Source organism: Littorina saxatilis, unplaced genomic scaffold (genome assembly GCF_037325665.1).
Source record: "Littorina saxatilis isolate snail1 unplaced genomic scaffold, US_GU_Lsax_2.0 scaffold_533, whole genome shotgun sequence".
NCBI classification, from domain to species: domain Eukaryota; kingdom Metazoa; phylum Mollusca; class Gastropoda; order Littorinimorpha; family Littorinidae; genus Littorina; species Littorina saxatilis.
In genome coordinates, this window is record NW_027127052.1 from 1 (window position 1) to 10,000 (window position 10,000).

At 40.9% G+C, this 10,000-nt stretch overlaps 1 protein-coding gene across 1 annotated transcript in view; it reads left to right on the plus strand.

The window, feature by feature from the left end:
* The first annotated feature begins 465 nt into the window (after nt 1-465).
* The window catches only part of LOC138955520 (uncharacterized), a 10,108-nt gene continuing 573 nt past the window's right edge, over nt 466-10,000 (plus strand). Inside the window, exons 1-5 of the mRNA XM_070327108.1 lie at nt 466-946; nt 1,617-1,833; nt 2,259-2,804; nt 3,994-4,166; nt 6,929-10,000. The exon at nt 6,929-10,000 is cut by the window's right edge and continues 573 nt beyond it. Of these exons, the coding sequence (XP_070183209.1) occupies nt 2,705-2,804; nt 3,994-4,166; nt 6,929-7,192 (537 nt within the window). The 5' untranslated portion in view covers nt 466-946; nt 1,617-1,833; nt 2,259-2,704 and the 3' untranslated portion in view covers nt 7,193-10,000. The remainder of the gene's footprint in view (nt 947-1,616; nt 1,834-2,258; nt 2,805-3,993; nt 4,167-6,928) is intronic.

Sequence of the window (10,000 nt, forward strand, 5' to 3'; positions counted from 1 at the left end):
CACTAAGAAACACACAGGGTTTCCTCTGAATACCGAGGTCGGCTAGTATTGTAGGCACATGTATTGAACACAACGCGAGGCATAGACTACATTACAATAGGGCCAGAGTAAAGGTGAGATAAAGAGTTGCTCTCCTCGGCAATCTTCAGCCTCCCCCTGAGAACAATTAATGAGGATACGGACCCTCTCTAGGGCTCCGGTTACAATAAATATTGACCACCATCAAATCAACTGAGAACATAAAAGGTAAAGGCTAATTTGATTAATTCAGATTGGTGAAAATAACCTATAACTATTCCTCTAGCTTTCAACAAAAAAATCATTTCATTTTCATTTTCAGTCACCAGTTTCCATTTCAGGCTTTGTCCCATCGCTGGGAAGTTCGGGTCGCTCCGTTATTTTTTACATTTAGTCAAGTTTTGATAATTTCTTTGACTTAAAACTTGGTATAAAGTCAGATAATGTTGTGAAGATACTATATATATATAAAATATTACATGTACATGCTTTAGTTTGAGGTCGCGCAAGGTAGTGCAAGGTCGCGTGTGGTCGCGTGCGGTCGCGTAGTAATTAGTCAGACAGCTTTTGTGACGTCGAAAGCCGGAAAGGCAACACCGGGACCTGTGTGCACACTTCGAACTTTGAAGAGGACAACTTTTATTTGTCAATCACATAAAGTGGAAAATGGGATTTTCAAACACTCTTAAACTTAAAACCGGAGCAGTACCGACCATTCGTCCAGCAAAGTAACCCACCACCAGTAACCAATTACTCAGTACTCCGCCGCTGGACTACAGACGTTCGGATGAACCCAGTCCACATCAAGAAAGAAGAAGAAGAAGAAGAAAGCTCTGCGTCAAAAATGTCGGGGCACCCAAGGAGAAACAAAACTCAAAAGTCACTTTGAAAGTGACTCGAAGACCGTGTGTCGTCGACGAACTGCGAGGTAGGTAGAACTCAAGATGTCGCCTTATAATTTCCTCTGTCCTCTGTCCTCCCTATATATTGACTCTACACTGTTTGTTCCAAAAATGCTCTCTCAGACCTACTTTTTTTTTTCGCAACACGAGTAAGTCTACTCTAAGTTTTTTCAAACTTTAGATGAATAACTTTCCTCTGGGGAGTGACCTGACACAGTGAGTGAGTGACAGGAAATACAGTTTTCATCTAGATCAGTAGAAGTGATACATTCATGTAAGAAACATTTTCTGCAAATCAGTTTATCCATGCACAGGCATCAGATTCAAACAACTTACAAGTCACCATGCCAGTCAGCTGTTCAGTATCACATTGTCCCATCCCCAGATGTTCGGCTTTGGATTGATTTAGATCCCCATATATATATGTTTTGTCAATTTGTGCCAGTGCCACTCTTTTTCAGAACATATGTGATATAATATGTTTGTTAGAATTGATCAGTGTAGGCTAGGTGAACTTTGGTTAAAGAAGATAAAAGTAAATCAGGGATTATAAAATGGCAAGCGATTCCCAGAGCGCGGCGATTCACTGAGCGCGGCGCGTTGTGCAGCGCAGCGATTCCCAGAGCGCGGCTACTGCTGTCACATTGTTTTGTAATTATCAATTATCAGTAATCTGCAATGTCATTTGTTCTTCAGATGTTTCTGCCATTGCCGAAACCAAGGATGTCAGCGTCCAATGCAATCTGATCAACGCCCCACCTCAAAACGCAATGCGGTTCTAACCCTAAAGTGTAGGAACAGATGAGAGTGTGGGGAAGGAAGAACGAAAAGGCGAACGACAGCGCGCTGCAGCTGCGGAAGAGGACGAGCCTGCTGACGAGGATGGAGGTGAACCAGAAGATCCGCAGTTCTTGTAAGTTTTCAATAGACATAGATTCTCTACATTTTAAAAAGTAAGACAGAAGTCAAGGGTTACTTTGGGTGACAGTCAGCTATTTTTTAGCTGCTATCATTGTGTCCTTTGTTTTTGTCTTTCTCTCTCTGGTCTCTATCTCACTGGCCATAACCCTTTTTTGTCTATTAAATGGGTGAAAAACACCATAAACATGTCAAACATTTTTGTTGTGACATTATTTAGCTTAATTTCTCATCACAAGTAAGAAGCTGATTTCATCTTAAAATTTTTTTTATTACTGGATTTCACTGTCATTGCGACATGTATAACTTGTAGTAATTATATTCATAGCACTAGCAGTGAATTTGTGCTTGTGTATGGCACATGTAGTTTCCATAGTAACCCTTTATGTGCTAAGAAAGTGTATAACCTGTGTGTTTTAGGAATGCTCCTGAGCCGAGACCCAGCCCCGACCTGGAAGACAAGTACATTGTCTTCCAGGCAAACTTGATGCAGCTGTTAGAGAGTTGTCCTCGATGCTCTCACCCTGCGAAGGCCTTCATATCGAAGACAGTGGGATCTTGCATCCACGTCCGACAAGACTGCTCCAAGTGCTGTTTCTTCAGAGAGTGGACCAGCCAACCGTACATAAAGCAGATGCCCTGCGGGAACCTGCTCCTGTCATCAGCTGTTGTGCTCTCTGGCTGCAGCCCGACAAAAATTCTCCGGCTGTTTTACCTGCACAATGTGCGTTACATTTTGGAGAGCACGTTCTTCTGGCATCAGCGGCACTTCATTTTTCCTATAGTGGAAAGAAAATGGAAACGGGAGCAGTCAGAGCTCATCTCGCAGCTTCAGGACGAGAGAGGAAGTCTAGAGCTGATTGGTGATGGGCGGTCAGATAGCCCAGGACACTGTGCCAAATATGGCACATACACTCTCATCGAACAGGGACTGGGGAAAGTCCTGGATATATACAGATTGTGCAGGTAAGAAAGATATTTAGGCGTTTCAGTGTCTCATACTCATAGACGCATCAAGGTAACTAATTACAATCAAAGTTTTGTAGAGAGGCATTTTTTTTCTTCAAAAATATTAACAGTAATGCATACCCAGTTCAAATCTTTTTTTTTAATCTGAATTTGACTCCTAGTTATCAACCAACCCCCACCCCACCCCAATCTCCCCCCTGACTCACCTGAGTAATTGGTGAGTGGGATTCCTTTGTGTCCGTCTTTTAGACCGAGTTGGATTTTCAGCGACTGCTTTTGACAATTGACATTTGAACTTGTCATGTACATGCCCGTTGAAACTATGTGCACGCTTAACTGGAAGTAGAACAACTCTAGATATAAACTGTGACGAATGCGATATTAAATAAAAGAGGGCAGGGAATCACAATTCCTGATAACACGACGGTGCACAACCGATGTGCAGTGAAACCCGTTCATATTTGTTTGCAAACTGTCATAAACTTTGGCAATAACATTATTAAACGAATAAAATGAGTGCCGGCTGCCGTAGCCGAAACAGTCGGCGGTCGTAACAGAAAAGTGGGGCGGCCGTATCAATGCATCGCTGGCAGTCGTAACTGCTAGCACGGCGACGCGTACCAAAAAAATACACATGCTCTTTTCCTCAGCCGATGACACAAACACACTTGCATATATATAGTATATTGGGACACTGCTATTGATGCATTTCGGTTATGATACATCACATTACCTGATCAAATGACCGTTGTTGCTTCAAGCCTCTTGTAATCTCCACCATTTAAAAAGAAATCCCCAAATCGAACAATTTCAGCAAATACGACGCTGTCACAAATCTAAAACAGAAGCCTCAAAAATTAAATCGATAACATGTTAATCCTCATGCAATCATAAATCCGCTGAGAACAAATAAACTTTGCTGGCTTCGATAATTACGCCGCAATAATTATTAGTTTGGAAGTTACACACCTTTCGGGCTCGAAACCTTGCTGACTATGGGACTGCAGAATGCTATCGTAACAAACGGCGATTTTTTCTGTCGTAACACTTTCCCCGGCGTGTGGGGGACTGGGAGACCTGTAACTTTAATTGTAAATAGTACAGACATGGGTAAACTGTCAGATGATTTTGAATAAAATTAACACTGTGATCAGCATATTTTAATGCAATTTTCTGTTCTTTACAGGAGATGTCATCCAGTGGCCACCAAAATGTGACCTGGCTCGATTAGCTGGGAAATGGGCAGCCAGAGCTGGTTTCCCGGGCGTAGTTGGAGCGATTGATGGGACCTACATAAAGATACCAGGAACCAGGGATGCGTACATCTGCCGTAAAGGTTTCCCAGCGATGCATCTCCAGGTAACAGATTTGATCACTTTCTGTTTCAGATACGTGGATTGTTAACCTTGGCAGAACTGACCATTATGGTGCCTGTGTATTTATTCCCTATTGAAATACTGGAGTAACACTAGCAGTGTCATTTCATAATTGGAATCTACTGTCATTTTAAGTCACTATTTGAATCTTTGAATTTAAAGACAAGTATTTAACGGCACAGTGCGCCTCCCGTAAACCATCACAGATACTGTCAGGCTTTTACACACAGTATAAACAACCTTCATTATGAACGCTCACCAAAGGGAACATCCTAGGTGCCTTACGTAAAGAGGCTGAACGAGTAATTTTCAAAGATTTAATGTTGCGGATTGTCTTCAAGACAATCGGACCGAGGTGCGTTTTGGCGCTAGACCTAACTTTTAAAATCAAAATAATAAATTGACAGCGTGTTACACAAACATTCTTAAATCATAAAATAAATATTTTTTTCATCAAGACAAGATCATTAAAACTCGAAGTATTTGAAGTTAAAATAAGGAACGCCCAGAAGCAGGTTCACGTAAGGTTCGCCAGTTCCTGTGAATAGTCAAAAGTCATCGCGAGGGTTCTTGTGAACCACAGCCGTTTGTTTAGTGCATAGTCAGAGGTACATAATAACGTGCTATTGCAGACAAGCTCACAGCGAGTCGCATTCAAATTCCTGACGACTGCTTTGTCAAAAAGGGAAACTGGAATAACAGAGTTCACGATGTCGATGGCTCCGGGGTAAGATAAACCATGCAAAACAATTTTTGTGTGAAAATTGCTCGCTCTTTACGGTAAGCACCTAGGATGTTCTAAAGCGGTGAGTGTTTCAATGAAAGGGTGTTTGTACTGTGTGTAAAAGCCTGACAGTGTCTGTGATGGTTTACGTGAGAAATATTAAATGTTTAAACCGATATTGGGAGTTCAGACAAGTTTGAATTATGATGGTGTGTGGATTAATTCCAAGAAAACCATCATGAAAATGTACCTACGCCTCGTTTCTCTGACTTTTCTTTTTCTGTTGTTAGATCTATACATGTCATATACCGCTACCCCCCGCGGGTTAGGGGGAAGAATTTACCCGATGCTCCCAGCATGTCGTAAGAGGAGACTAACGGATTCTGTTTCTCCTTTTACCCTTGTTAAGTGTTTCTTGTATAGAATATAGTCAATTTTTGTAAAGATTTTAGTCAAGCAGTATGTAAGAAATGTTAAATCCTTTGTACTGGAAACTTGCATTCTCCCAGTAAGGTATATTGTACTACGTTGCAACTATGCAAGCCCCTGGAGCAAATTTTTGATTAGTGCTTTTGTGAACAAGAAACTATTGACAGGTGGCTCTATCCCATCTTCCTCCCCCCCCCCCCTTTTCCCCGTCGCGATATAACCTTGAATGGTTGAAAACGACGTTAAACACCAAATAAATAAAGAAAAAAAGAACATATACCGCTTTTAGTGAAAGTTGAGGCAGCACTTTCTGATCAAATTTATTAAAAATTTGTTCAAGCATTTCTTGACTAAGCATGGATAATCACACCGGGGACTGTGTTCCGCCTTATTTCAGCCGGGCTTGTTGTTACTCCGTTTTGAGCTGGGCTTGGTGTCACGCAAATGTAAGTGTCTGCACTAAAGTACAAACTATGTCTTCTAAAAAAACCTCATTTCCAGGAACGGATGTTTTTAGCACTAACCTAAGTAATTTGTCTCTCTATTGGTGTTATTTTTATCTGACAAGGTTTATTATGTGACCCCCATCGGCTTGAAATACGTGCAGGTTGTCGCTTTTCGGGCAAAAAAGCTGATCAAACTCAAGAAATGATAAGCAACGGTATCATGTTATGGTTTTTCTGTATCATAAGTTTGTTCTATAGTTTCTTGCTGTTATGCTGATGCATTTTCCCGAACCTGCTTTAAGGCGTTGAGGCACGAAAAGTAAAACCAAAACCCATGTCAGGCGAGTTTTGTTCCGTGCTGGACACCCAGAACAAAAGCAAGCCCAGTGGCAGTGCGGAACGCAGACAAAAATGCAGGAGGCCCAGCGCGGAACAAAACGTACACCACTTGCTTGTTTTGATTGCTTCTTATGACATAGTGAGGACGCATTGAAGCACGCAATTGATACAGATGATTATAGCTTTACCCAAAATAGTAAAAATACAGGAATATTTGTTGTTCAAATCCATCTTTGAGAGAAATTTACGTTGAACCTTCATTTTTCACTAAAAAACCTGCATGTATGCCTTCCATTCGGCTATTGTCAATTAACCAGGTAAGCAAAAGACGTTTTTAGCTGTCTACAAAGAAAACAATTATTCCCCTTTCTACTGACATTCATCAATTTTAGCTTAAATCAGTGTGAAAGTCATAGTTTGTGTTTTTATGAAGACACTTTCGTTTGCGTGACACTGAGCCCGGCTGAAAACGGAGTAACAACGAGCCCGGCTGAAATAAGGCGGAACACAGTTCTCGGTGTGATAATGGGGATGTTTACCCTTCAAAAACATGATTTTTTTTATTGTTCTTTATCATTTCATATATGCATGTCATGGTTACGCTGAAAATGCACTCAATGATAAATGAATTATATGGGACAGTAGGCACCTCATTCACATGTTCTGCAGAGAGGAGCTGTGCTCAGCTCAGTCTTATGGTTTAGGCTAGCGAAGCATTAGGATATATACATGTAGCCTCTGTTGTGGTTGGTTTTTAGTTTCAGGCTGATAGATTATTTTTATATTGATTTACGCGACTTGTTTCAGGTTGTATGCGACAAAGACCTCCTCTTTCTGGATGTGTTTATGGGTTACACTGGGTCCGTGCATGACAGCCGAGTTTTCCCCAACTCAGATCTCCATGGAGTGTTGGAGTCTGACGCAAGTAAGCTGCCTCCAGAGTACCATATGATCGGGGACTCGGCCTACCCTCAGTCTCCGCAAGTACCTGCTGGTTCCATTCCGCGACAACGGCCATCTGACCCCTGTGGAAACTGCCTACAACAGAGCCCAGGCAAGGACAAGAGTTGACGTGGAGCGGGCTATTGGTTTGTTGAAAGGAAAATTCCGCAGACTGAAGGATCTCGAGATGACGAACATCCGTGAAGTTCCAATGTTAATTTTTTCAGCATGTGTCCTACATAACTTTATCATTATAGAAAATGGCTTGGACGAGGACGACATTGACTTGTCGGAGAGTGAAGATGAAGACGAGGACGGAGGTCAATGTGGTGGTGATCACTGCATGTCTGCAACACAAAAAAGACTGGAAATTGCAAATGTTTTTTCTTGAGAACTGTTCTATGTGTTTCAAGGACGTGTCGTATACCGTATATCATTCTACGAGGCTGAATTGATTGTAGATAACAAGTACTGCCAGTGTGTATTGAGTTGCATGTTTTTATGTGTTTCGTAATTTTCCATTTAAATTTTAATGTGTAGAATTAACTGGGTAAAGGTTGGGTTCCTGGTGAGATCTTAATCTGACTCACAAGAAACATACTGCCAAATGTTCAAATATGAAACTAAGTTATTATTTCTTTTTTCAGTTCAATGACATTTTCGTTATAAGATGACCAGACGTACCAAATAACCAAAGATGCTAATTAAAAAATATGAGTTTACAAAAAGGGGGAGACAACCTAAGGGAGAAATGCGAGGCACTCTAACAGCTGAGCACAAAACCAAAACTAGAAGATAATATTTGTAAAATAACTGTGACTCTAAAACGATAGTACAATAATAAGCAACAAAGTTTAGAACATAATAACTGAAAAAAACCACAACACAACGTAGTAAATAAAACTACAGTGATTGAGAGTTAGTATCGCAAAACAATAAAATTATGGTTATCTTACACACAAACTTAAGTAATTGACGATGTTGAGAAGAAATTGATAGAAATTCCTCTGAATCAAACGCCATTAATTCCAAATGTTCTAGTTTAAAATTGGTTATAAAGCACTGATTGGTTAATTTAGATCAATGTCAATGATGACCAGCAAAGTCACTATCTTCCTAGTTCAATATGATAAGCATCACTGTCTGAAGCATACTGAATTTTGACCAGGATTGTGCCACTCATAAAATACACAAGCATATGTTTGCCACTCAATGATTATACAGTGAGACTTGTCTCCACATATTGTTGTTAATCAATGAGCTATGTGTAGCTCCAACATAAACAACCAGAAGATTTACCTTCATTGTAAATGTTGTTCGTCCTTTGTTTTGGAAGATGACCGCAGACTCATGGTATGCTTGGATGTCTAGTCTGTCCATAAATAACTGATAAGCTTGTCCGGGCCAGGATTCCCGTTCCGCATGCGATTCTGCTACGCCATTATTGGAACTGAATATCAAGGTTTTTCAGAGAGGTTTTTAGTGTGTCCTTACAGATATATCTTTGCTTCGTCAAAAGAAACAACCTGCAGCGTACGGCAGCTGAAAATTAAAGGTACATATAGTTCAAACAATCATTCAACTGTATTTATTTGACCTTACACAGACTGTAGGAAGAGGCGAACCGTCTTGAACAAAAAAATTGTCCGCAGGAAGCGACTCCAAGAACACAGACGACTCGAAACTGAGTGACATACCTTGTAGTCTTTCTATGAAAGTAGTGGTCCAGTGAACGATACCTTCTGCCTGTGGTTTGACTTAGAGTTAGACTCTTTGAGGATGTTGATAATGACGCACGACACTGACAGACTACAGAGAGTGAGTGGGGTGGGGGGGGGGGGGGGGTGGACATTTTTGGGATTAAACACTGCCATGGAGTTTATTTTATAGGAATGTTTTTAAACCTAATCTCATTGTGTTCGTTTTGAATCAAAAGTCTCACTCCAAATTCCGACAATAAGTCAATATGTCCGCCGGGTATCGATATGGTTGCTACAAGGTTGCTTCGGTTACAATACGATGAATAATGTCGAGGAATTTGTGGCAAGTGGATTCAAGCTTACCAAGATACTATTTTCAACTTCCCATTCTGGAATAGTTGTTGGCATTTGTAATCATTGTCTCGTGTATGAAATCACGTCTATTTACAGTGGAACCCCTTTTAGACCCCCCTCCCCCTCCAGCCCCCTTTCCCGCAGTGGGGCACTGCGGTTATGAAATTAAAGGCCCCTCCTGTTTTTGGAACCGCAGGAGCTTTTTAGTTTGCTGTTAGGTAGATTTTTGGTTCCTCTTTCCTGTCATGCTCTCTTTTTCTTCATGAATTCTTTTCTTTTTTCTGCCTTCTTGCTCATTCGCCTGTATTTTTTCCAAAAATCTCTTCTCTTGCCGCTTGTCTCGCGATTCATGTATAGTTTAATCTGTTAGTGTTCTGATGTAAGTCCAGCAGTAGATAGGTTAAGCCTATTTTAACATACTGGAAACTGGTAATCTTCCAGTAGGTATTAATTTAGTTTTACTAAAGCCTGCTGGGACACAAGTAATGGGTTAGTGCATTTGTAAACAGGAATCGCTTGACAAGTGGCCCCCTTCATTCCCCCCTTCCTCGTCCTGATATGGCTCTGCGTAGTCGGCTGGACGTTAAGCAACAAATAAATAAATAAATAAATAAAATCCAGCCCCCTTCCTATTACAGACACCCCCCCCCCCCCTCCCCCCTTTCCTAATCCCATTTCAGCCCTTGCTTTGTTCAGATTTCCTTGTCGACAATGTCTGAACATGTATATGCCCTGATAAATTCTATGATCTTATTTTCCAAAATAAAGTCTAAAGAGGGTGTTCCACTGTAGCAGACACAGGCAATGTGTTGTCATATGAAAGGCAATTGTTGTTTTCAAAACAAAAGTACAGGTTACTCACATTTTTGGTGAACACAAAACC